The following is a 27,047-nucleotide window of genomic DNA, read 5'->3' as shown; positions in this document are numbered from 1 at the left end:
CCTGACTGCTCTCTATACATTACATTTATGTTTAAGGTCTGCAGTGGTGGACAGCTGGAAGGTAAGTTACCACTATCTGGGAGCTGGGTGCCAACCTCAGAATGTTACAGGGATGTCCTTAGAGGTTTGGGCCTTCCCAAAAAAACTAGCATTGGGTCCACACCCCGGAGGCCATTGTTGTGCGACATACTTATGACATCACCTTGACAGGGTTGGCTCCTCCTTCAGAGTGGAGGACCGTCACCCCACTTAAAAGCTCCAGAGATGAAAAATAAAATGGTAGTTTATTACCATTTTATTTTTCATCATTCCTTCCTGAACCGAGTGTCGGGACGGGGTGGGGCCTGCTGAGTGGCAGCAGTGAGTGGTGGGTAGAGAGCTGCATGTGCATTGTCATAAGTTCGCATGTCTCTTTGTCTTAGACAGCTGGGTTGGGAGCAAGTGCAGGCCTCCAGTGTGCTGGGGAGGGCCGTGTGAGGCTGCTCTCTCCAATCAGGGTTCTGCTTTCATGCTTGTTAACAGCATGTGTGCAGCTCCAGGATTGGTCAAGGGATTTTGCTGGTGCCCGCACTGTAGTTGAAGAAGAGGTACGAAGTCCAGAGTGGAGGACGTGTTCGGTAAGTGTGTTTACTTTTTAATGTTTTAATTTTATTTGTTCGGCCCTCTCCCACCCTCTGCCCATCTGTGCCAGCCGCCACTGCACCTTGCATAGAAGGTTTGGGACGTTGCAGCTTGTGATACAGGTGAAATGCCACTGATTTAACAGAAGTTGAAGATCCTGTTGGAAAGTTTATATGGTTCCACCTTTCCGTTGTTATATTGTTTTTACAGTAGGGGCGGTGTGGTTAGTCGTCAGTATGTCTGGCGCCGCTTGTTTGGAATAGGCGTGGTAAAACATCTTGACCTGTAGCATAGACCCGGTGCAGCTTCTTGAAGAAGAAGTTTGCAATTAACTGCAAATAACATTGTTTATTATTCTTTTATTTTATTCCCAGGTTCACACAGTGTAAACAGCACACACATGGAAAATGGAGAAAATGAAGGAACCACTAAAATTATTGCTCCATCCCCAGTGAAAAGGTGAGTTGGCAAGCAGTGTGTCTTCCATGCCATTTGCACTTGTTTCATCCTATTGTGTCTTTACAGTAAGTTGTAAATCATCAGGGTCTCGCCTTATCCTGTCATTTTAAAAGACAGACTTTTGAAAAGACTCATACTTACCTACAATTAAAACAAATATTAAAATGCCCCCATACATGTTTTAGTTCATCCCAAAATGGCAATAAAATAAGAGATTTCTTTCAATTTCTATAGATAATCTCCCTTTTGTAATAAATGGCAGCCTACTGAAGAAAAGGGCAGTGCAGTGGACAGGGACATAGCGGGTAGAACACATGCTACATTGCATAGGATTTTGGGGTGTCCTATAGCCATTGCTCCGGAAGGACAGGCTGTGGAAGAGTGCAGGAAATTAACTCAGTCAGCCAAGGTCTCTGGTTGCAGGCACCAAAAAACATACTTTAAAAAAATAAACGTTTTTTTTTAACACAGCATCGTTTCCTTAATGGAAAATGGATGCATTGAAAGACATTTTTTTATTGAGAGGTGATAACAGACACTGTGATCTTCGAAGCCATCCAGGCCACTTTTCCTGCAATGGCCACCAATTGAAGTGAATTGCAAGTTGCAACCTATCTCATTAATATTTATGCTGTAGGGCATACTACAACTCTCATCGAATGAGAATTTAGCATGCCAACCTATTAATGCATTAGTTGTATCGTTGATTACTTTTTTTGGCAATACAATAACTTGTAAATTGCAGCCAGATTTTGCAACCAGTAACTTGTACATTGGGCCTCAGGTTCCCAGAAACAAGGCCCTTAAATAAAAAGAGTGGGTAAAAGCCTGTGCTCGGTATAGGCACTGAGTGATGTCTTCTTGTGGCGTGGCAAACCTCTCTATGTTCTAGCAGGATTTTGACTGCAGTTACAGATTGCATTCCATAATCCAGATGGGCTGAAATCAATGCATTAACTGTGGTGGAAGCACTGGAAAAATGAGAGAAACATGAACATCTATAAACTGTTTAAGTTGGTAAAAAGTAGTTCTTAACAAAAACTGTATTAATCTGTTGACTCAGCGAGATATGCTGTTCAACAAACATGCAAAACAACTGTTGATGGACAGAATGCAGAACAATGTCATACATTCACCCCAGTACAGGGATCTGTGCCTAAATCCATCGTTTTTTTGCACTCCACACCACCCCAGTTCAGACATGGCCATATGCAAATCCGCCTTGACCCTGTGCCTCATGGGAACAGTCCAGCCCGAACTGCCAAGCCATGTCTTTCCTGGACGGGAATCAAGCATCCTAGGACCGGTTTCTGGCTATCAGCCTTCATCAGCCAGGATAGCTTGACTCCAGTGGTGTGGAGAGCATGGGACTCACGTCTGAGCATACCCGTCCCACTCGGGGTGACAAAATGCAAAACAACAGTTGATGGACAGAATGCAGAACAATGTCATACATTCACCCCAGTACAGAGATCTGGGCCTAAATCCATCGTTTTTTTGTTCAACAAACATGCCAGGATTGTTGACCATTGCTGAGGGCGATGGAAGCCATAGACAAAGTTACCATTTGTGGGAATACAACTTTAGACTTGGTGAGATTGAGTGTTAAGTTGTTCTTGGACATCCACCAGCATGTGGTGCTAAGCACCATACTGGGGTTATTGTGGTTCCTTGTGAGAACGGACTTCAAAATGTTCTCTTGAAAAAACATAGGACCCATACTCTAAACTTCCAAAATATCAAATGAACTTAAATATGTTGGTATGAAAATATTATTTTTACTGAATTCCGTAAACCTATCCAAACTCTTTGGATTGGTTTCTTCTAGTCTAACAGCTGTACTAGCATGTTTGGGGAAGTGCTTGGAGCTGGATTAAGTGCAGTCAAAATATGCATACAGAGATATTCATGAAAGGTTGAGATTTTGCTGAGTTTGTGTCCACTCAAGGCTGGATTGGCCATACTGGGCATCACATGAATCCCCAGGAGGCTGGAAGGGTGGCAGCCCTGTTTTGTTACGGTTGGATGGGCAGCAGTACCGCAATATCGCCCACAGTCACAAAATCAGCAGATCCAGCATAATCCACCCAGAACTTAGTTTCGTTTCCGTCCTACCTGTGTTTTGAAATATGATATGGTTTTAAAAGCACCCTCTGCTGAGGTCCTTGTATGTCCAGTAGTTTTCAGGCACCAATAACAGTTTCAAGATATCTCTGCTGATTAATCTTCCTGCTGGAGAGAGATTGAAATTTGTTTAGTGACAGTTTTGACTCATCTAAGGTAGCGCAAAGGGTTAATATTCCTACTGCAAAGAGCATGTACTCGTGAAGATCACAGAACTGTATTTTATGTATATAGCTCAGTGGGTACTGCTTTTGTCACAGAGATCTTTTTGTTACTGTGCAGTTCACAAATTACAATCGTAATCTAGCACAATGACCTATGAACTGACATCAAAGAGTAGCATGCCAACTGCGTGGTACAGGTTAGAAAGTATTGCTTTTTTCCATCCTAATATTGCTAAAAGTGTTTTTTGTGTAGAAATAAATTCTTATTATTAAGGTCAAGCCTTACCACTGTGTTACGTTCTGAAGCCTGAGTTAGCTCTTCCCCAAACCAAGCACTGTTAAAAATGTCTACCAGTATTGATGACATGTGAATCTTACTCGTCATTGTACCCTTTGTCTTATCTAACATTTTCTATACACTGATTTACACACATATAAATCATTGTCTGTATGTCTGATGGAAAGTGCTCTGAAACACTACATTAGTATGAGAGGCACTATAAAACAAATTAAATACATGTGAGAGAGAGGCTATGGAGCGGTGAGGGGCACTTTTGTAGGGTCATAGTGTGGAAATCATTGTAGGGCCCCAACAAAGATTGTCGTATCCTGGTGAACTGCAATGTCATCATTTATTATGCTTTAAAAGCAAACATTTTTGAATAGATAATGGAAAATGTGTGGTAGGATGCACCCGTTTGTCCTCCTCCCCCCTACCCCCCAAATTGTCTTTGTGGTAATCCCCCCTCCCCTAAACGTATATATAGTGGTTAGTCTCACGTGCTACACAACATATGGGGGCTTCTCTAAAAAATGTGCTAAGGTTACTTTGACTTCTCAGTCCGACCATGCTCACAGCTGCACCACTCCACAAGGGTGAGTGGGAATGAGAGGCATTGTGGTTAGGTAGGCGGTGGAGTTGTGACCACCTTCTAACTGCCTCAACCGAGTCCAGTATTGAATGGAACTAATCTGGCTCTTCCTGACAAGTCAAACCTCTTACTCATGGGCCCATTTGAACCCTCACAACCATCTCTTCATCACAGAAACCTTTTTAGGGGATAATCCAGTCCTCATGCTTTAGGACTCCACTGCATCAGGTTATCAAATCTAAATAAGAAACTGTCCAGCTTAGAAGAAAGGTGGGGCAGTCACAGCCATCTTCAAGAACTCCATACCAGCCTCCAATCGCGAAGATTGTTCAGCTGCATAACACAAATATTTACTTTGCCACTGCTCATCTTAGCTAACCTACATGTGCTCATGTCTACTTATCTTCAGATCGCCATCTATACATCACTGTGCAAGAACCCCTCTTTCTCCAATACTCTCCTCAATGACATTGTGGACACCGGGGTGGGATGCAGCCTGAAGTAGGAACAAGGAGGGTGCTCATCAGAATGAATGGCCGTAAGCACAATATCACCGCCCATTTTCTGCTGGGGCTATGTACCAGGGCGAAAATAAAATCAACATCTTGGTATTTTGCACATCCTGACTATTTTGTTAAGTAAATCAGAACATCTTCAAACCTGATCCCTTCTTTCAGACCTGGAAAACCTGAACTTCCCTTTGACAGGTTTGTGTTTCTATGCTCACAACCAGACATACACTTGACGTAATTTTCACCTCTCTGACCACATCACTGTGATAGCAGATCATCCCATCCACAGAGGTGACCCCATCATTATACACTTTTACCCCATTCTCAGACCATGAATGAAACTAATGTCTGTACCTCTCAATCAAATCTGATGGGACAAGCAGCCACATAAGATAAGTACAAGAGTACGGACTCCTTCAGAAGCATTCAGCAAATTGATCCCTTCAAGCTATCCATACACCCACAAAAATCAACTGAAGACTTGCAGGAACCACCCAGATGTGATGACTCTGAAGACTAAAAGTAGAATTTATGAAAGATACTGGAGAAAGACGAGATGCTTCCAAGACTAGCACCAGCTTCTTCGACACTTTAGAATACACAAAGCAGCCACCACGAAGGCAGACAGACCCCATTACTCCCATCGATTTTCCAAGGCACCATGGCCATCCAAGGGGCTGCACAAAATCCTGAACAAATTCTACAATCCAGAATGCACCACTTCCGTCATCGCTCTCTTCCAAGATGTTGCAATGCACTTTCTGACCACTATATCTCCAAAGCAAAGGGTCTGTAAAATTACCTCCTGTGCAAATATAATGGCAGATTCCACCTCAGCTCCCCTACTTAATAAACTGCACTGCATGCTTCCTTCTTTCAAGCTGCTCACTGGCACCAAATTTGAAGAACTGGTCAAGGCAAGCTCTTTAGGCCGTAACACCTCGGTCGAGGTAGCAGTGCGCTTTATAAATAGCCATTGATTGATTGAAGTAGCATGACTTGCGTGTCAACAGACCCATGCCCACACCATGTATTCAAAAACATCGTCCTCACCACTTTGCCACTTCCTTACCGGAGCTATCACCAAATGCTTAGCAGCCGTGGTTTGTTTGAAGAAATAACAAGTACCAGGGCACACCACTTTTCTCCAGAGGCTGCCAGCACTGGCCAGAAGTCTTGTAATTGAAGGAGTAAATAGTTCTAAAAACCAATGGCGGTTTCACATAATATTGGGAGCCTGTGTGCATTCTGAATGGAGTAGCCAGGCGCTCTACAAATTCATGTATTATTATTATTTTTATATTAGGTTGATTATGTGGTAAAAGTCAGCCGTCTTGACTCATGGCTGATTGGGACAAACTAGCTCTACTCTCTGAGGACTTTCTGTGTGGGGTGCTTTAGGGGTTGTTAGGAGAGGAAGAAGAAATCGTGCTCGAGGAGGTGTGAGAAGAGCTGCGACTGTAAAGCAGAGAGAACCAGGTCTTTACGAGGGAATCGAGGATGAAGGACTGAGAATGTGCTAGGTAGAAGGGCTAAGGTACGAAAAGTGGGAAATCTGTGGCATGGAGAAGTGAAGCGAAGAGGGGAAAATAGAAATGAGCAGAAAGTTGAAACGCGGGTGAATAGCAGACGGGAGGGAAACGCTGGATAATTGCTGTAAAGAGCGAAAGGAGAGCGAAGTAGTGATTGGAGAAAACCATGTGAGACAGGATGAGAGGATGAAAATAAGGATGAAGAGATGAGGGCAGGAGTAGCATATCAAAAACACCTCCATTTTTGCATAGTGTCTGAAAAAGAAAGGGGACATAACTCAGATGCTTAATCGCAAATAAAATACAAATGCAACTGAATCCATATCCACTGCTTTTGCACCTAGGTTACTGCCTATTATATCTTTGACTCCATTTTCCTTGATCAGGTTTCTTTAAAGTCTGATGTGCTCAAGAAAATGTGCTATAACTGCACGTGGGTGTGACAAATTAAATCACATAGTTGATCATGTTCTGTTTTTAATGCACTGGTTCTTCAACTTTGAATAAAGTGTGGCATTTTCTTTTAGAAAGTTCTATGAAAACCCATAACCCCAGAATTGTGATCTTTGAAGTGGTAGCATATACTCTAAATTTAATGGAACAGTCTGAAAAATAAAATTAGAACATTGGAATGCTGGGAGTTCCATTAAAGAAATGGAGTGCTCTGGGCTTCTAATGGTTGGTTAAAGCTCAGAGCTCCAACCTTCCAATGTTTATCTTTCACAGCTGTTGCTGTGATGAAAGGACTCATGGGGCCTGAGGCCTTTGTTTTATTTGTTAGAACATTCTGCCTTCTAGTGGCGGAATGTTCTAGCCCGCCGTAGCTGGGCTATACCAACCATTAAAGGACTGCTACCTTGTTAAAGGCCAATGTAGCCCACTATGGCAGGCTATAAGGCTATATTAGAACATGGGAATGTTGGGGGCTTCATTGAAAACACTTGGGTGCTCCGGGCTTCTAATGGCCGGTAGAAGCGTGGAGCTCCAACATTCCAATGTTGTCGTTCACAGCTGTTTCTGTGAACAAAGGACTCATGGAGCGAGAAGGGATTTTAATCCTCTCATACTCTGTGACGCCTTTTTAAAATTTGTTAGAACGTTCTGCCCTCTAGTGACGGAATGTTCGAATAGCCTTAAAGCCCTCCATAGCTGGGCTGTACCGATATTAAAGTCCCGCTCCTTTGTTAAAGGGAGACACTGGAGCCGTTCTATAATGACCAATATAGCTCACTACGGCGGGCTATAAGCTATATTGATTGCCATTTGGGTTGATCTGAAAACTACTATCAACAAAAATGGAAGGGCTGTAATACTACTACTGCACCTCTCTCTCTGTCTTCGACCTAGCACATCACTGTGCTTCAGAAACTGAGCAACCCTGCATTCATAGTACCGCCCCGAACTAGATTTTCTCCTGCCTCTCTGAAAGATCCAAGGTAGCCAGGCTTCTGCATTTTTCCCAGGCTCCCTTTAACTTTTATATCTGGCACTTTCAAGGTTCCTCCGTTTGACAGCTTCTCTTCAATACGTAGCTCATTCGACTGCTAGACCGCACCGATTTAATTATTGTTAGCTGTTACAATAAGGCAGACAATACCCAGATTATCCCATAGCTTGAAAAACCCTTGGAAATCGACTCCAGTTCACCTAAGCAGGTCTCCCACTGGATGCTACTGGACCACCTCATGCTAAACCTATTAAAAACAGTGATTCGCTCCTGTGAAAATGTAAAAAATATTACCTATCTTCCATCTGGCCTCAAGAACTGGGATCCCCACCAACCAGCTTGATAAATGTGAAAAATCTAGGGGTGATCATGAATTCCTATCTGTCTTTGCTGCATCTTCCCTCACAGGTCGGAGAGTACCGTCACCGTAACCCTGTAGTGCAGTGTTCTTTAATCTGTGGGGTGCGCCCCCCTGGGGGGGCGCGACGCCATCCCAGGGGGGGCTTGACGCCATCCTAAACTCTTACCATTGTTTCCCACGTCGCAAGTTGTTTTCTTTCCGGTATTTCTTTACCCATTTCAAATGGGGATTTTAGATTGGCCAGCTCCGGAACAGCAGCCCAATCAACACATAGGAACGTCACCACTGACGTTCCACCAATGAGGCTGCAGCAGCATAGATGGCAGAAAGTGCCGCGAAATTTGCTTGCAAGTAACTGCTGAATACACCAACTTGTTTCTTCATTCCTGCTGTTTGTTTCGTGGTTTTACCACAGCGCAGTGTAACATATATTGTACACACTTTCTGTACTTAGTTATTGTTTAAGCTTGCCTTATCTTCACGAGCTCTCATGTGTGTTCATTCTGTTATTGGCATGTGCACAATAGTTGTTATACGCGCATGCTGTGTAATTATTATTTAAACAAGCAAGTGTTGACAAAGCGTTCTCGTGCTTCCAACCTCCTCCTTGAAGTATGAACGGTCTCAACTTACAGATTCGGTTTGGACTTCAAGGAGGAATGACGCACTCCAGTGGTGACTTCATTATACTTAAATAAATCATCAAATTATCTTCAAACCTGCTTCGTTGGATCTTCTTTATTTTGGCAAGAAGCACTTCATTTCATGCAGTGAAGTAGTTTGCTGGTCTCTTGACGCCTTGGAAGATCACCAACAGGTAAGTGGAGTGGGCTTTTGTAATGGAATTGCACCCTAATATACTGCTGGGCCATTTAGTGCTGCCCAGTTTTCGATGGTGGGTGAGTGAGTGAGTAAGTGAAGGGATGGGTGGATGTCAGAGTGGTTTAGTGAAAGGGTGAATGAAAGAGTGAATGGATGGATAATGAGTGGGAGGATGGATGGATGAGAAAAAAGATAAATAGATGGATGTATGGGTGGATGGATGAGTGAAATGATGGATGGATTGATAAGTGAAAGGGTGGATGGACGAATGAAAGGGTGGACGTAAGGATGGATGAGTGAAAGGGAGGGTAGATGAGTGAAGGAGTGAAAGGGTGGATGGATGAGTGATAGGATCAATGGATGGATTTATGAGTGGATGAATAGATGGTTGTGTGGGTGGATGGAAGGCTGGATGATGCCTAAGAGAAAGGGGGATGGGGAGAGAAAGGGAGGATGGATGGATGACTAAAAGGGTGAATGGGTGGAAGGGTGAGTGACTGAATGGATGGATGAGTAAGTGAAAGAATGGGTGAAAGGGTAAATGGTTGGATGGATGGATGAGTATACAGATGGATAGGGTGAAAGGGTGGCTGGGGGGATGGATGAGTGAAACGATGGATTGAAGGATATATGATGGATAGGTTTGCAAATGGTTGAATATGTGTGGCCATGGATGGGCACATGGTGAAATGAATGAATGGTGAAAGACTGAATGATGGATGAAAGAATGATTACACCTTGTAGCCCCATTATCTTCAGAACATTGACTTTCACATTTATATGAGTCATTATCTTTATATAATATGTGTGTGACGTAAAGCACTCCAACACCCTGCCGTACATACTTGGGATGAGTAGCACTATAAAAGAAATCAAATACACATGAGGGACGGTCTATGCGAAGATGAGGGGCACCATTGGAGGGTGGTAGCAAGGCGGACTGGCCGCACCGAGTACCAGGCGTTTCTCTGAGAGGCTGGAAAGGTGGGGGCGGGTTTGTTACTGGCGTCTGACACTGCAAAGTTCCTTGTATATCCAGCATTCTTTAGGCAACAATAAAAGCGGCATCACATATTCAGGTGTGGTTCGCCAGGGTCTGGTGACTAATGTACCTGCTGGAAGATTGAGTTTTGAGCTGTGTAATAAGCCTCTGTCATTTAACCACACCCACTCACAAACCTGCAGTTAGCCTAACACACTTATTGTGTTGGTCATTATTTGCCGGATATGGCCCGGGATATGAAGGTGGCGGTCGGTTATGTGGTGTACAAGATTCCAGAAATCTGTGTCAGGTGGCGGGGGGGGGGGGTGTAGTGGGGGTCCCGACATTTAAAAAAAATCAGCTGGGGGGGCTCAGCCTACAAAAGTTTGAAGACCTCTGCTGTAGTGCCTAAACTATGCCAGTGGACTGTACGCTGTGACATCTCTTTCTGCTGTCAAGGCATCAGAGAATCCAGAATAACATGGCTACCATACAACTCCTGCAACTACACATGCACAACCACAATGGTTGTGGTCAGACAAATTATTCAAGTTTTCAATCCTGACCCTCGCTCCCTTCAGAAAAACATTCTGTAGACACCACCCAGCTCTGGAACTCACTACCAGCAAGAATCAGTTACAGATGAATTTAGAATTTAGATATATTGTATTAAATGCCTGGCTGTTCGCAGACAAACCTTGCACGTCAGAGGACAAAGGTACATATCTCCATGGTACACCAATGTGTGTCACATTTCTCTCTCACATCCATGTGTGAGTGCAGCCTCAGCATTGCAGCATCATGATGGGAGGACTCCTCCGATCCTCATGGATGACACTGAATGAGGCAGAGGAAGGCTGCTTTGTTATTGTGAAGAGACCAGCCAAGAGACAGTGTGGCAGGAAGCACTACCCCAGCTTGATAGATATATATGTGCGTAGAGTGGACCACACGTTCCAAGCCTGTTCGTGCCGGGCCTGACAACACAACAGCTTCATGTATTGACCAGTCTACAACACCACAGTGTACCAACCAGGCATAGGCATCAGGGTCACTTTGGGGCCTTTCAGTGGTTTTGGCGAGCTGTAATTAAATATAAATCAGCCAAAGGCATATCCAGTGTGACCTTCTAGGAAATGTCGTGTCTATTTTTCCAAACACACAGATGCAGATTGTAACCCGTGAATCCTGCATTTAGTAGAATTTTGAAGACTACGTTGTGGGCTGGTGCCTCTAAATGATCAAGGAAATCATGGACACCTTGCCAATACTCTTATAAAGTACCGCCAGAGACATCCTATCCCATACACACAATGCAGACCATCAGTAGCCTAAGCTGGATCTTCTCGCTCTGTGACGCAGAAACATTCCCTCCAGTTCATACAACACATCACTTAATGGAAGGCCAGAGTACAAAACAGAAGGAAATTAGGCAGTGTGATAGATTTTTTAAAGTCAACCTCACTGATTTCATAAGTGAACCCTGCGTCTTACTAGTAAAATGAACGGTATCACAAAGTGGACTCCAGTCACAACAAGCATTTGCAAAACCAGTGGGTGTCACCTGTGAAAAGTGTTGGCCTATTATTGTTGCTGAGGCTAACAGCATCGGCAAAAAGGGGGGTTGTTACAAAAAGAAAACAAAGGTTGGTGATTCCGAAGAACATTACTTAAAGCAGAAGAATCTGAGGTATTTTGACTACATATCGCTCCCAGCTCTGGGTGCAACTGAAATGTAGATTTAGAAATGTAGAACTATTCCAAATATATTCGTGTTGGGGGGGGGGGGGGCTATATTTGTGTAAGTGAATAAGCCTATCAAAGTGTACTCGTAGCTGCTGTATATCCCTATGCGTTAGGTTAGGGAACACAAGACAGGTGGAAAAGCAAGAGCAATGTCGAAGGGCAAGTTTCTACAGAGAGAAATAAGTCTGTAGAATATGTCTACGTTTTCATTCATCACAGAGGGACAATAACTGCTTCCATTATGTACATTGCGCTTCTGGAAGACGTCAAGTGAAATGTAATTCAAGTTGTCCTTTTGTTATAATGTTGTAAAGTTGTCCTTTATACTTTCAGGCCATTAAAATAACTAGTTATAGGCCTCACAGCCAACGTTTAGGCTGTTGCATCCACCTCTGCATTTGTAAGTCGACCCTGGATTAAGGATCTCAAGAAGTTAAAGACTTGTGTTGCATCCATGAATCTCCTTTAGAGCCTGTCTACAAATGTCACTGGCAACATTCTGCTGGATGGGATGACATACCTCTACTCTCAGAATAGACGGGGACACCTTTCTGGTACAAGAGGCAGCGTTTTGGTATGCCTCTCAATCCCTCTTCAGCCAGGCTCAATTATCAAGGATTATTTATGAGAACTCAAGTACAGTGTGTGTGCAAATAAGCCATATGCAGTTCTGAGTTCCAGATAATCAGTACTGAGTTAAATGGATCAAAAGACTGTATCACAGATTAGCAGGAGAACATTTCCTATTCTGAGCCAAGCTTCTCAGTAGGGTGTGCACAACCCAAATCACACTGCTGGAAACGTGTGAGTGGGTGCTTTAGGCCCTAGTTTCTCATTGGTTTATAGGTGCCTACTAATGGCTCGCATGTTATTCTTTCAGCAATGTGTGCTGAGCCCATTGGAGCGTCATTGCAAGCAGCAACAGGAGAAGAAGAATTCCCTACCGGTGGTTGATTTCTGAAAGGGCAGATGACGGGGCCATTAGGGGGCTGAAGGCCGTGGCATTTCTCTAGCCTACTTGAATCAAGAAATAACCCTAGGTTGTCTAGATGTTTGCTCCAGTAAAGCCCACCTGTTCTCTAGGCTGGACAGGGCTTGGACCGGAGACAGTATGGGATCTTCTTTGGGACGCGTAGAAGGATGAAAAGTGCACACCCCTGCCTGATTTGCTCTAGGATTTTATAATGTTGGACTGCTGGGGGACAGTAAATGAGGGAGTTAGTGAGTGAATTAATGCTTGCAGTGTGTCTCTGGGGTTAGTAGAAGAGGAACAGTAAGGTCGGAGTGTCTGTAGAAGGGATACAGAGGAACATTACCAAATAATTCTGCCTTCTCAATCAATCAATCAATCAATCATTTGTAAAGTGCGAGGGGCTCAAAGAGCCGGGGGCGGGGGCGGGGGGGGGGGTGCGCTACTGATCGAACAGCCAGGTCTTGAGTATCCTCCTGAAGGTCAGCAGGTCTTCGGTCTGTCGTAGGCTCAGTGGGAGGGTGTTCAATGTCTTGGCGGCGAGGTGGGAGAAGGATCTCCCACCGGTGGTTCTTCGGATGCGCGGTACAGTGGTGAGTGAGAGGTCGGCGGAGCGGAGCTGGCGGTTGGGAATGTAGAAGGAGAGCCCTCTGTTGAGGTAGGGTGGGCCGGTCTTGTGGGTGCCTTGTGTGCGTGGGTGAGGAGCTGTTCATGACTCACTGACTCTTGTGCACACCTAGCCTTTTTGGAGCCTGAAACATTGTTTGATTGCCACTAGGAGTCTGTTAAATTGCAGGTGAGTTAGTAGACACACACTTAAAACCCCACCCGCCTTTCACATTTCCCTATTCAACCCTCTAGTATCTCGTAACCTCGGTCAGAACATTATTATACCCTTAGCAGCTTCGTCACGGTCATAGTCGTAACCCCTAAACAAACCTTGTGCTGGAGTCTGACTGGTAAAGCAAATAATTTATTAAATCGCATGTTAAAGATTGTTTTTGTATTTTCCAGCTTGTTGCTCAGTTATCCAACAGTGCAAATATTATTTTGATGTTCACCTTTTAATCTTTTTACAGCTCAAAGAAAGTAAAATGTGATAACAGCCCGGACTCACAACAAAGAAAAACAAGCACACCATGGGAAGGAAATGGACCACAGAGGTACAATATTACAAGGAGCAAAGATTGTCCAAGCAGTGCTAACCTATTTGATATTCAGAGCCAATTATTTAAAGGCCTACAATCATTTACTCTACCCATCCCTTTCCCCTTTCAACCTCTGCAGATTTTTTCTTAGAAATTCAGTCCTGGGGTGAGGGAGGTTGGAATTACAGAAATCAGTTGACCTTTGCCATAAAGGTCTCCTGAAACACCCTTCATCTTGGTGGCTGTGAGGGGTGGAATGGGGTAGGTGGCACAGTTAATCCTCCAACATAAATTTGATGTATGCAAACTGATTGGATGGTCCTTTGGGGTGGGGGGTGTCTGGGCTTTAAGAATAATGTTTCGGCCATATTGCTGACATTGCCATCCAATGGTTTTGTATGAGAGGAGGTGGGCTAGCCAAACAATACCAACATATGTTCCAGTAATGAGTATCATAAACTCGTATATCGAAACACTGGATTTGGTACTTCATCATTAGTAGGTGCATAACCTAGTGCTCTGTACTTCATCTGGCAAATCTAAATCATTACAGCTCATAGCCACGAGAAGCCGGTAAGAAGCATGGGCAGGCTATAGGTTCCACCCAGACAAAATACTGCATCAACATAATAATGTAAAGGTGTAATATGGTCACACCTGTAATCCAATCAAATATGTTCATTATAAAACACCAAATAATAACAAAGAGAGAACAAGGAATAAGGGGAACGTCTGTCTCTGTCTCCCTGAAATCTATCAATATACAACAACATGGACGAACCCAGTGGGGGATCCAAATAGAGGGATAACACTGTCATTTACAAGAATGCTAAAAAACATTTGTTTTTTAGTAGAACCTCACCCACCAATCTAGTTGGTGGCATGCTTCATCATTGGGTTCCCAGCTGGGCTGCGACGCCTGAATTACAGCGGAGCGTTTTTATTTTTTGGGGTTGAGTGCGTGAAAAGAGAAAAGTGCTAGGCCTGCCGTTTAAAAGTACCTCTAGAGTATCCAATAGTTAATTTCTATTCTTGAGTTTCTATGGCACGCTTAAAAACAGAGCAGGGATATCTATGAAGATAAAATTGATCTTCCTTATCCAACTTTACATGGTCTACATGTTTCAGGCTCGACAAAGGTTCAGAGGCTTTCCTCAGGGCCGAATAAAGTGGAAAAAAAAGTGAACACATAAGCTAAGGTGTGCTGTGATGCAGTGAAGATACCATACTTACGGTTTCCACTGACAATGAACTTGTAAGGGCTACAAAGATTAAGTAGCTGAAATGATCCCGGTGTTGGGCGGACTCCTGTAGTCACACATCTGTCAAGGATGTCCACCCTACTGCGGTCCTCCACGGGATCCCGAACAACCAAAAAATGCTGGTGTTCTTGTGCTCAAATCATTCTGTTATGTTCATATTGCTCCTGGAGAAGAAAACTGTGAGTCCTGAAATGCATAGAGATACCAATTCCGATTTCATATTTGAATTTCCCTACACAAGTAATTTTACATAAAGGACTTCATGATTTTTAGTTATATATAAAGTGAACTTTTGTAACTAATTAAAAATGCACAAATCTTCAGTATTTTCGATGTCAATAAAAAATTAATGCATGTTTTATTGGTGCAGCTGTTGTGTCTGCACCTTTAATTTACTGGCCTAAGATGTTTTAGAAACTTTTTTACTGGAGTTAAACTGATTTTGTATTATGAGCTGTAAAAATTTTTGTTTGTTGGATCACATAAACGTTAGGATGGTGCAAATCTGATACCCCTCACCCCCCAGGAGATGTTGGCCTATAGTCCTGCTAGCTCACAGTGCAGCATCCGAAGCCCTAAACGTACAGGGTAACAAATGTGTATGTAACCTCAGAACATGGCAGCCCTGAGCCCCCAAGGAATCGTGGTAACAGATCTGGAACCCTTTCATTTGAACTCTCATGCATACCCAAAGAGGTACACAAGAAATAATCAGCAAGGTGTTTCAATATTTATTGAAGCATGATGATTCTTGTATAAAATACGTGCTCAGCGATTATAAGTAGAATGAAACTTATTAGCATAATTAGCATCGCAAGAATAGTGAAAAAAGGATGGCCGATAAGGTGAAAAACCAGAAGAAACCAACTGACTTAAGGATCAGCCCACAGAAAGGAGGTGACCGGGGGTCTCCTGCCTGCCAGTCGGAACCAGATATGGACAAGGATGAAAGACGATAAGTAACTTATAGCAACCATCTGTCACATAGCACATTGGATATCACGGTTGGGCTCAGGGGGGTCATCATGCGAGGCTGGGCCCGAAGAGCGTGGGTCTGAGGGGTCCTTGTGACACGATAAAAGCAAAGCTGGCCTGGTTTTACAATAGCCGGGGGTCGTAAGATTGAGATGATCTCTTCAATAATCTTATAGTGCAGGTCAGTGGCATACTGACCTCCAATTGCTTAATGCACAGTTCTGGCTGACAGGTACTCTGCAGGTTAGAGTGGTGGTGGGGGGTATCTCTCACTAAGCAGGTATGTAGGGGGGGGTAATTGGGTTCTTCATTGTTTGTGTTTGGTTGAATAGTTATGCTCATAAATCGATCAGCAATAGTATGGTGCGAACACTAACTGCCTTAACCCCGGGTGGTGGGGAGATTATGAGGGAATTGGCGACTACTCATAGAAGCCTCTAAAAAAGCAACTCTACGCATATGGTCATGGAATGTGAATGGACTGGGGAAACAAGTTTAAATGCACCCTGGTTCTACAGTACATTAGGCGCCATCTACTGATGCAAGAGACACATCTGAACGGGAACCAGTACAAGACCTTAGACCGTTTTGGATGCAAGTTAATATCCCACTCAGGTTTCACATCCAGCTCCCAGGGGTGGGCATCCTAGTGAGGAAACTAGTGCCACTAGCGATAAAGAACATATGGTCCGACACATTGGGGTGCCACGTGGCCCTGACTGGTAGCTCGGAGGGCCGATCCCTAAAGCTTACTTTCTATACGTTCCACCCAGATTGCACACCTTGGTCCTGAAACAGTTCAGCGCTCAACTTCTAAAATTACACCCTGGAATTCTTCTGGTAGGAGGGGACATGAATGATGTGATGAATTCTGAAATGGGCTGATTGAGTATGGCCGGTTACCAGGCGGGAGGGGGGTCCTCCCTGACTTTGCCATTGTGCTTGAACTGATGGACCGGTGGCAGACTCAGAACGCCCACTTAAGAAAATATACATATTATTCAGCTCCTCAAGGGTCCCTATCCTGCATTGACAATCTTCTAACACGACACAATCAAGCAGGTGCTTTTTGGGTGCAGAACACCTGGCACGCGTCACATCAGACCGTTCACCAGTGGGGGTGGCATTGGAGTGACCTACAGTCCAAACCAATAGGTTCCCTAGACTAGAGCCCTGGCTCCTGAAAGACAAGGACATCAAAGAGAAATTGAATGCAGGAACAGAGATATACTTTAAAGAAAATACGGGCTCTGTCCCATCGTGTGTACTCTCTGGGTGGCATTTAAGATGGTAATTCGGGGACAAGACCAGGCCGTGATAAGGGGGAAGAAAAAGGAGACTCATATAGCATGCAAGACGATAGAACAGGACATCCTGAGGCTGGAGAGAGATGTGGCAAGGGACAGAAACGCGGACGCCCAGCACAGATTAGCCTTGAGGCAACAAAACCTGAGAAACCCGGGCAGACAAAACATCTCATCTACAGGCTTTAGCCATGCAACACCGACTGCGAGAGGTCAGAGACAAGGCGTCTTAGCTGCTGGCCTGGCTGGACAAGAGGGATAGGGACAGGTCTTGGGTGGCTGGGGTCTGGGACCTGGAGGGAGTCCTACAGACAATGAGTACAGGGATAGCGAATACCTTCGCCGCTTATTATGAAGAGTAATAGGTCGTACACAGACTGTGAAGAGCTTTTGAGTGAATTCACAATCCCAGGGTTTTAGGAAGAGGCCAGAGAACACCTGGAAGTGGAGCTGACAGAGGAAGAGTTATCAGCAGCTCTGGGTTCACTGCAGTCCAGGAAGGCCTCGGGACCCAACGGGCTGCCAATGGAGTTATACAAGGGACTATCTAGTAAAATTTCAGGCCCAATATTGGAAATGATCTAAACGGCGGTGGAAGAGGGATGCCTCCCTGAAGAGCAAAGAATGGCTATGATTGTGGTTATCCACAAAACGGGTAAGCCTCCAGAGGAGTGCGGCTCGTATAGACCAATCTCCCTCCCAAACGTCGAGGCGAAGATCCTGGCGAAGGCCCTAGCGGCGAGACTCACATTGGTCTTTCCAGGCATTAGACATGCAGACCAGTCAGGCTTCATGCCCCGTAGGAGCACCAGACGTAACCTGCGCAGGATGTCACGAGTCCTGCTAATGACTAAAGAACTCTCAACTCACCAGACTGCATTGATGGCTTTGGACGCATCCATTGTGTTTGATAGCATAGAATGGCCATATTTTTTTGCTGTCTTAACCAGATGGGGTTTTGGCCAGAAGTTTTACGCCTGGGTCAAACTGTTATACCTGGCCATACTGGCCAGGGTTAGGGTCAATAGTGTGATTTCTGGGGTCATATATTTGGGCAGAGGCACTAGGCAGGGCTGCTCACTGTCATCCCTTTTCTTTGCATTGGTGCTTAAGCCATTAGTAGTGTAGATACATGAAGACCAGCTGATATGGGGAATTCCCTTGTCTGACGGCTGGGAGGAAAGGATCTCCCTCCATGCATTCGATATTGTCCACTGTTTTTCCAGACCTTATGCCTCAATTGCGCATATCCTGCATATTTTTGACCTATTTGGAGGCTAAGCAGGTTACAAAATAAATTAGATAAGTCATTAATATTCCTCTTGTCGAGACCCCCACCGAGGCGGCTGTTAAGCTGCTTGGCACCAATAACTACCTAGGGATTTTCGTCACGAGAGATGAGCACCTATTCTTACAACAAAACCTCACCCCTCAACTACACCGTCTTAGGGCTGACGTAGTGCACTGGTGTACCCTTCCCCTGTCGCTCATGGGTAGGGCGGCACTATACAAGATGATGTCCCTTCCCAGATTGCTATATGCCTTACAAAATACACAGTTTTGGGTCCCACCAATCTTTTTTAAACAAATTGCCCACAAACTCAGAATGCTGCTATGGCAGAGGGGGGAACGCCACGCATAGCCCTGAACAAGCTACAAAGAGGTGTATATGATGGAGGACTGACAATCCCAGATATTAAAAATTACTACTGGGCCTGACAACTCCTAATAATTCATGATTGGGCATACGCTGACCTGAGCGAGTAGGCTTACAGGGTGGATTGAGCTGCAATGCCAGCTGGCAACCACACAATTATCATTTACCCAGGTACAAAGAAGGGCTTGCCCATTCATACCTCAACAATGGTGTGCAGCTGGATAGAGGCCAATCGATACCTGGGTTGGCACTCCAAATTGACAGCTATAACCCTACTATGGCACTGTGAACAGTTGAAGGAGGTATCAAGACTGCAGGGGTTTTCGCGGTGGGAATCAATAGGGATTGAACACCTGGGAGATGTATGGAGAAATGGTTCCCTGCTCTCATTCGAGACTCTTGGCCAGGAGTTTGATCTCTCTCCCACACAGAGATTTTGTTATCTCCAGCTGAGTCTCGCACTTAGAAGCCATCTCCAGGAAGGCACCCAACTCCCTGATTTCCCCCCCCTAGAGGATAGGCTGTTGGCAGATTCCATCCCGGAAAAGGGAATAATGGTGATTTACCCAAAATTAATGAACAACGCACCAGACCTAATGGGACGGCTTCAACAGAATTGGGTGGAGGATGTGGGGGACATGGACGCCGACGAATGGACAGGCACCCTACAAAGCCCCCGAGATATAGCCATTCAGGTTAATTCAATTAAAAGTCCTACATCGCTGGTATTATGCACTCACCCTGTGGACAAACTGGGGAGGGCAGAGTCATCCCTGTGTCTAAGAGGCTGCGCACAGGAGGGATCCTTCTATCATATCCTCTGGGACAGCCCGGGGATACAAAGTTACTGGAAGGAGATGTCTGAGAGAATGGCCGGGGCCTAGAGACGAGGGTTCCAATGAGTGCAAAATGGCTATTACTGATGATTAAGGGTGAGGAAGAATGGCCACACCATACCAGGATATGGCGGAAACTGGCATCAGTGGTGGCAAAAAGAAATATTGCAAGGAAAAAGGGGACTCCTCACCCTCGACAGTGGCGGAGATGGAAGCAGTTATGGACTGGTGCCAGAGGGCAGAGGAAGTGATCTACAAGGCCAGATGATGTCCCATGAATGGGAAAAAATATGGTCCCCTTGGATGAGTTACAGAGGAGCCCTTCTGGGGCTTTGAGGTACTGGGTGGGATCCGGCTGGAGTATACTTTACAACAGAGGCACATGGCTAGCTTAGACCTAATGCGAAATGGAGGGGTAATGTTGTAGGTTTCAGATTAAATTTGTTATGTTAGACCACTCCTGGGGATGGTTACTGTACAAAAGTATGAAGATGTTTGTACTGTATGACCAATATGCACAATGTATGATGAACATGTTTATAAAAATGAAAAGATTTATATTTAAAAAAAAGAATAGCGAAAAAGATGAACATTTTCACCATTGTGCTAAGACGTATACATACACAGGCATATAAGTACTGGTTTATTCTACTCCTACCTAGTACCCTCTAACCTAGTCTTGACTAGGGCGGGTCATCTGCCAACTCCCGATTACCTGTGGGTAAGAGTCATCAGGCTGTCCGTCTTGGTGTTTTGCTGTATATCCCTCATGTCAGTAAACAGGAATCAGCTGAGCTGAAATTCCGGTTTAAAGTGACCCTGCTTTATCAGCTGAGTGCTCTACCTAAACACAGAAGTGGTTGTGTATTTATAATAACAGAACCCTTGTTGCTACCCCTGTTTAGGCTGCAATTGTTTATTCTAGTCTGAAAGCGATGTCGCCAACTGGATAAATAACAAATATGACATTTGCGCAGTGAACTTGATCCCTCACACTAAGGGGCCGATTATGATGGCGGACGGACCTGAGTCCGTCCGCCACCATAGAGTAGGAGGGACCGTCCACGGGGGCTGCGGAGGTCCCTCCATGCAGATTAGGATGTGACCGCCAGGGTGGCGGTCACATCCTCAATCTTTAACATTGCGGCGGGTGCAGCTTCAAGCTGCACCCGCCGCAATGTTAAAAAAGCATGCACGGCATTTGCGTGCACAAAGCAGCAGGCACCGCGCCGTGCCCGCCGCTTTGTCCACCCAAATGCAGGGGGTACCATAGGTACCCCCTATGTGCAACCCCCACGTCACCAAAGGGGACCGCAACAGGCCCCCGAAGGCAATCTCCGTATGCTTTTCCACGGCGGAAAAGCTGCCGTGGAAAAGCATATGTTTTCCGCCATCCTAATATGGCTGGCGGTGTCTGACAGACACCGCAGCCATGTTAGAGCTTTTCCGCCGCGGTCGGAAGGCGACAGCGGCGGAAAAGCAGCGGACGGATTTTGAGACCCACCGCCATCCTAATTTGGCGGTGGGTCTTCTGTGCCTCTGCAGCGGTTTTCCCGCATCCTCCGGGCCGGCGGTGGCTTCCGCCGGCCCGGTGGATGCAGGAAAACCGCAATCCTAATCTGCCTCTAAATGTTTGAGGCGTTGTGATAATGTACCCATGAATTAGAAATGTAGCAATGCAGATTAGGAAAATGTTACCCTGCATTGACACATACGCAAATGTATGTCAAAAGTCATTGTGTGCAAAAGAGAAGGCACCCTAAGAAACTTGAGCATGTAAATGACGGTGTTTATGCTAGACCATGTGACAGAGCGTCACATCAGACCGCTGGTCTTTATTTTAAAGTGTAGTTAATAGAGACTGCTGAATGCACAGCTGCCAAGGACATTGAAGGCTGTTGAACAATTTAAAAAAAAAAAAAATCTCAATTTTCCATTAAGGAATTCATGACGGGTCAGTGTGACCACAACATTTTTAAACATAAAGGAGTGCAACTTCACCAAACAGAAGCAATATAATCTGTTTGCACTAGGTGTGGAGTTTTGTTGGTAGCGTATTGTGTGTAGACATGTATTTTGTGTCGCATGATGTCTGTACGACTTAGCCATTAGTGATGTGCGTGTGTCTGTTATGTTGCCAACCGCATTTTTGTCATATTCCGGTGTTTTGCTCATTGATGTTGGCCCCTGAATAAAGCTTTCATAGCAACCCACCCACCATGCAATTCTAAGGCAACACAAGTATGCTTTAGAGAAAGGGGATAATGCCATGTTTAGGTCTGGCATTAGCCAAGTCCTTGTGAGTTTAGTAAAATAATATGTATGATATACGTTAAGAGGTTTTCAGCCACCTCTCTACATCCATTGGTCTGTTGCTGTGTCCTTCACATTTTACTTCCGCCTACTACAGCATATAGAATTGGGCAATGGGTCATCCTGCTTAAGCCACTGGCTAACTTCAGTTTGAAAGCGCACATCTGCATACTAGTTAGATCTTTTCAGTGCTAGTATTTTTGTTTTTAGTTTCTAATTAATTTAGTGTTTTCTTTGTGTTCAGAGCCTAATGTGATAGAAGAGCGCTTTTGATGTGACCAGAAGGCACATTGCAGCTTTATCAGACCCCATCTGCTTCAAAAGCTGTTGTAAATTTCTTTGATGCTGACTTGTTTATCTGACTGCTGTTATTTCATATCAGTTCGCATAAATTCTGAATATAAGCTAATCAGTGTGCCTTACTTGTTTCTCTTACCTTCTCTGTTCCATTCTTTCCTCCCTTTTTGTTTTTCTTCCTTGCCTTCTTTCTTTCTTGCCTTCATCCTCTCCATCCTCTCTTCTATCCTCTCTTTTTTGATTTTCTTTCTTTCTTTCTTTCTTTCTTTCTTTCTTTCTTTCTTTGGTTTCATCTTTTTTCCTTTTGTCTTTCTTTTTCTTTTTTCCTTCTATTTCCCCTTCTTTCTTTTCTCCTCCTTTTTTCCTTTCCTCCTTCCTTATTTTTTCCTTTTTTTATTCTCTTCTTTACTGCCTTCTTTTTTGCTTACTTTCAGAGCACATGAACTCTAAATGTAAACCAATTAGTGTGCCCTTTCTTTGCAACCTTGTTTTTCTTTCCTTCTGGATTTGTTTCTTTTATGAATTTTTCCTTAATTGCCTTATTTCTCAAATATAAGTGGCTACCAGCCAATGCCAGACCAGTTGTTTTTTTAAAAGCTGTGTTAGCCAAGACTTTTCGATTTTGATAAAATTATGTGTTTAAAATATACTTATTTATAAGGGTTTTCAGCCAGACTTCATCCACTCAGTTGTTGTGATATTCTCATTTTTCTTGCAACCACTCCAGCATGCATTATGGGGCAATGCATTAGCCCAATTTCAGTCATTGGCTGATTTCACTATGAATTGTGGCATGCTGCCCTTTCACAAGGAGCACATCGACACAAAAGTAGTTCCCTTCAGTGTTCGGGAGGGTTATGATAATGGGTGCTTTTTTGAGACGAAAAACATTTTTGCCTTTAACCAATGTTTTTTTTTACAATGATGAGGATCTGGCAGCCTCTTGAACAATTGAATTTCTAAAAGGCAGACGGTCAATGCCAGACGTATTGGATTTGCTAAAGTTTGTTGTTTAAAAACAATGTTTTTTACTTTTTATAGACCCCCTTAACTGCTATTGTTGCACAGCTCTCATGAGACTCTGATTCAGAGGTCACAATTCTTGCTTTCGTTCTAAAAATCATGCAGTTTCCTGATATGATATTCTTGAACACTCTTTTAGTCCAAGGCATTTAATGGAAAGGTCTAGGTGGACAAATGTTTTCATAATAAAGGATGCGAAGAAGTTGAGAGTTAAGATATGAGATAAATTGAGTGTGAGAAAAATGTAAAGCAAAAGCTGATGAATGGAAATTCTTTAATCGGTTTCTCTGGATAGCTTTCTGTTCGGTTTATTTTTTGCTCATTTGTGCCATTGTAACAAGGGCTGTTTTAACGAAACAAGGGAAAACCCAAAAGGAATAACACTAGGGTCCTTGGGCAGTAATCTATTATACAAGACAGAGGACCCTAGTAAGTTAGGATCATGCAAATGATAGACATATACTAGATAGTATATATGACCTCTGTCCAGCCGGACAGGAATTTATTAATTAGATATTTTTTGCTGGTTCATATAGTAAACATTTATACAAAAGTGGGCACAACCTGTGACCCACAGGAGACAAGACAAAACAAGTGACAGCAAATTATGTAAAGGCGCACAAGGCGGTCTGTACTAGTATTCAGTTTTACAGACTTGGATTCATTTATAGCAAACCATTGTTAAAGGCATTTTGTGACTTCGTAAAAAAACATATGGTGCTGTAAGGTCGACGACGTTTCGATGCAACTTAAGAATACATGCATCATCATCAGGACAAAAACCATTAAATCATGTTTGTCTTGAGAATATTTCTATAGTAACATAGCCTCTGCTGGAAAATGGTACGTATTCCCGGTGATTAGTTTAGTCCGCCGTTTGGACATTGCAATGCTTGTTGATCGGCCAAACCCGGGGACCCGGTAAAATGAAAGATTCAAATAATTGATCGCGGTGGTTCCTGGGTTGCTATTGCGGCGGTACGAAGCTCCAGCATGAGAGGTTTTAGTAACGTCTTGCTGATCCCAGAGATTTTTGCCAGACACTTCCTTGTGACACTCCCAAAGGAACGTTGGGGGTGGGCAGTAACACATTTTCGATTATATTAACAGATGGCTCTAATGTTTTATAGTAAAGAAGAAAGCAGAAATTTAGCAAGGGACTCCCAGACGATTCATCAACTACTGATAGGAGAAGAGGCTAGGGGATGTCTTCTGCATCAGCTAGACTTTGGATACTATAAGAGAGTGAGGTTTAAAACACTTATTTGGGCATATCGAATATGGTCCGTGGTTCAGAAGAAAGTAAGGATTGGCCCTAGTAACTTTTATACTGCCCTGCAAAGAAAAACAATTTTACTGGATATTTTTTGGGCTTCTTATGTCAAACGCTGGAAAGACCGTGGTCTGTTTACTCTTGGGGATTTTGTGGGGGACAGTGATATAATCACGTTTTAAGCCATTAAAAGTAATTTCAATCGGGGGCACAAGGAATTTTTCAAATATCTATAGATAAGGGACTTCTTAGGGAAGAAAGGAGGGGGGTTAAGCGGGTTGTCCAGGGTTAATTTAGTAGATGTGATCATAGAGCAAGAGCCTGCAATTGGTTTATTATATAGGATGTTGAAAAGCAGGATGGTTGACAATATAGACAAACATACTAGACGTTGGTACGAGTCGTTGCAGGTGGAAAATGAGGAAAGGGCAGAATCATTAGGCTACGCTCAGTCAATATTATTGTCTGCAATTCTGCAAGCACAGCATTTGAAAACGCGGTTTAATCTTTATATTACTTTGGGGAAAATCTGGTACGAACTGTTCTCGTTGCCAGTTTTATGGGGCAGATCTAAAATATTTGTTTGCAAGATGTCCTAGTTTGGATGGATTAAAAAGAGATATCAGTAAATTTCTGTAGATGAAACTGGGTTTGCAGATTGAAGTTACTCCTCAATTAATTGTATTAGGGGTTCAAAAAAGAGAAGTCCCACCCCCCATGCCCAATCTATTCTATTTCTTGCAATGGCAGTACTAAGGCTGTGCTGAGCTACAGCGTGGCTAGATCCTGTCTCTCCCTCGTGTCATCTATGGAGGACTCTACTTTTATTTATACATCATATAGAAATGGCAGTATACTCTCTGAAAGGTAGAGCAACCCAAAAAAAGGCTTACAAGTCTGGGCTCCAATGAAGAATTGGATTTTGGCCTTGTCAGAGGATGAAAGACTAGTGGAAATGATGGTAATGAGTAGGTGGGTTAATTAGAGGGGCGGGGCAATATTTAGGTAATGTGAAGTAATTCACCGTAGCACTTTATAAGGGGGGATAGTAATTAATTTGGGGTCAATTCTTAATTATTGTAGAATAGCGGGCGTTTTATGCCGACTGAAATATGCATTTTGTATTTTTACCTGCTGAATGTATTTTCATGAATTTCTCTGCTTGGAAGGGGTGGGTGGGGTTGGGATATAGGGGTTGTATTAAAAAAAAGTCAATAAAGATTGATAAAAAAAAGGAAATCTATGCAAGAAAAACAAATTAAGAAAATAGTCTTCATAGAAACTGACGCTTTATCACCCAACTACAGGCAGAGTGAAATAGGTAAGACTAACAAGCCTAAAAAGTATAGATCTTGTTATGAATTCAGTTTCATTATAAGGGCAGAGCAGTGTTTGGCCTGTGTAGCCTGGGGTGATGGGGTACATTAAAAAGTAACTTCATCTAGGTGAGGAGACACTTAAAGTAATTAAGAATTAAAATTGGGCTTGTAGCTATTTGGATAGGGCATCGGAAATTCAGAGAAATCAGAGTGAGGTCACAGAAAATGAGTTATCTCTTTGGGCACATAGTGACAAGATAGCAAAAACAATAGCGCATGAAATCCATCAAGAGTAATGACTGGTGGTTCAGATTGATTCAAGCATTCCACCCATCACTATTATCACACATCAGAGCATTAATGTAAGGTTCAGTCACGAGTGTCATCCATCCCCGTAGGCTGATAATCTGATCACCGAATCCGTCTATTCCTCCACACTAGGAAGCACAAAGAGTTTTAAGGTGCATGGTGCCCCACAGACTCCCTATACTACTTTTGTACCCCAAAAAACTAGCCTTTGGTCTCAAGAGAAGAGAGCCAAATAAATATTAGTGATATGCTGACCAGAGGACTGTGCAAATAGGAAGAGTAATCACAAACAGAGGCTGTCAGCCACCATAAATCCTTCCTCCCGCTCCACCCACTGTCCCAGGAAGCTCTGGTGAAAGAGCAGACGGAACAAGCACGCCATTTTATATTATGAAGAATTCCGCAAATGTGACAGAGGGAGTGCTTAAAGGTTGTGATGAGTTTATTCCAGCAGCCAAAGCAGGTGGGGGTTGATAGAGGAACTGAGGCTATGGCAATCGCTAACTGTCTGTAATGTTTGAGAAAAGTGATCAAAGTAATGGGTCTCTTCTGCACAAGGGTCCAAGAGATCTGTTAACAAAGAGTCTCAAGAAGGGTGTGCGACTCTGCCAACTTCCAGCTCAACCTATGCCCTGCTGCACCAAATCATTTTACGCATAAGTCCAAGATTAGACTCACCACAGTAGCAGCCTGAGGACAAAGAGCCTCACACTCTGCCT

At 43.8% G+C, this 27,047-nt stretch overlaps 1 protein-coding gene across 4 annotated transcripts in view; it reads left to right on the top strand.

Annotated features, from left to right (window-relative positions):
• EPB41L4A (erythrocyte membrane protein band 4.1 like 4A) overlaps nucleotides 1-27,047 on the top strand; it is an 864,386-nt gene that overhangs the window by 645,785 nt on the left and 191,554 nt on the right. For all 4 annotated transcript variants that reach the window (XM_086961016.1, XM_086961015.1, XM_086961018.1 and 1 more), the window contains exons 13-14: nucleotides 996-1,080; nucleotides 13,692-13,775. In XM_086961016.1, coding sequence (XP_086817142.1) covers nucleotides 996-1,080; nucleotides 13,692-13,775 — 169 coding nt within the window. The remainder of the gene's footprint in view (nucleotides 1-995; nucleotides 1,081-13,691; nucleotides 13,776-27,047) is intronic.

The sequence above is a fragment of the Lissotriton vulgaris genome, chromosome 3_1 (assembly GCF_964263255.1).
Source record: "Lissotriton vulgaris chromosome 3_1, aLisVul1.2, whole genome shotgun sequence".
NCBI lineage: Eukaryota > Metazoa > Chordata > Amphibia > Caudata > Salamandridae > Lissotriton > Lissotriton vulgaris.
This window is presented reverse-complemented; position numbering and strand designations above follow the sequence as displayed.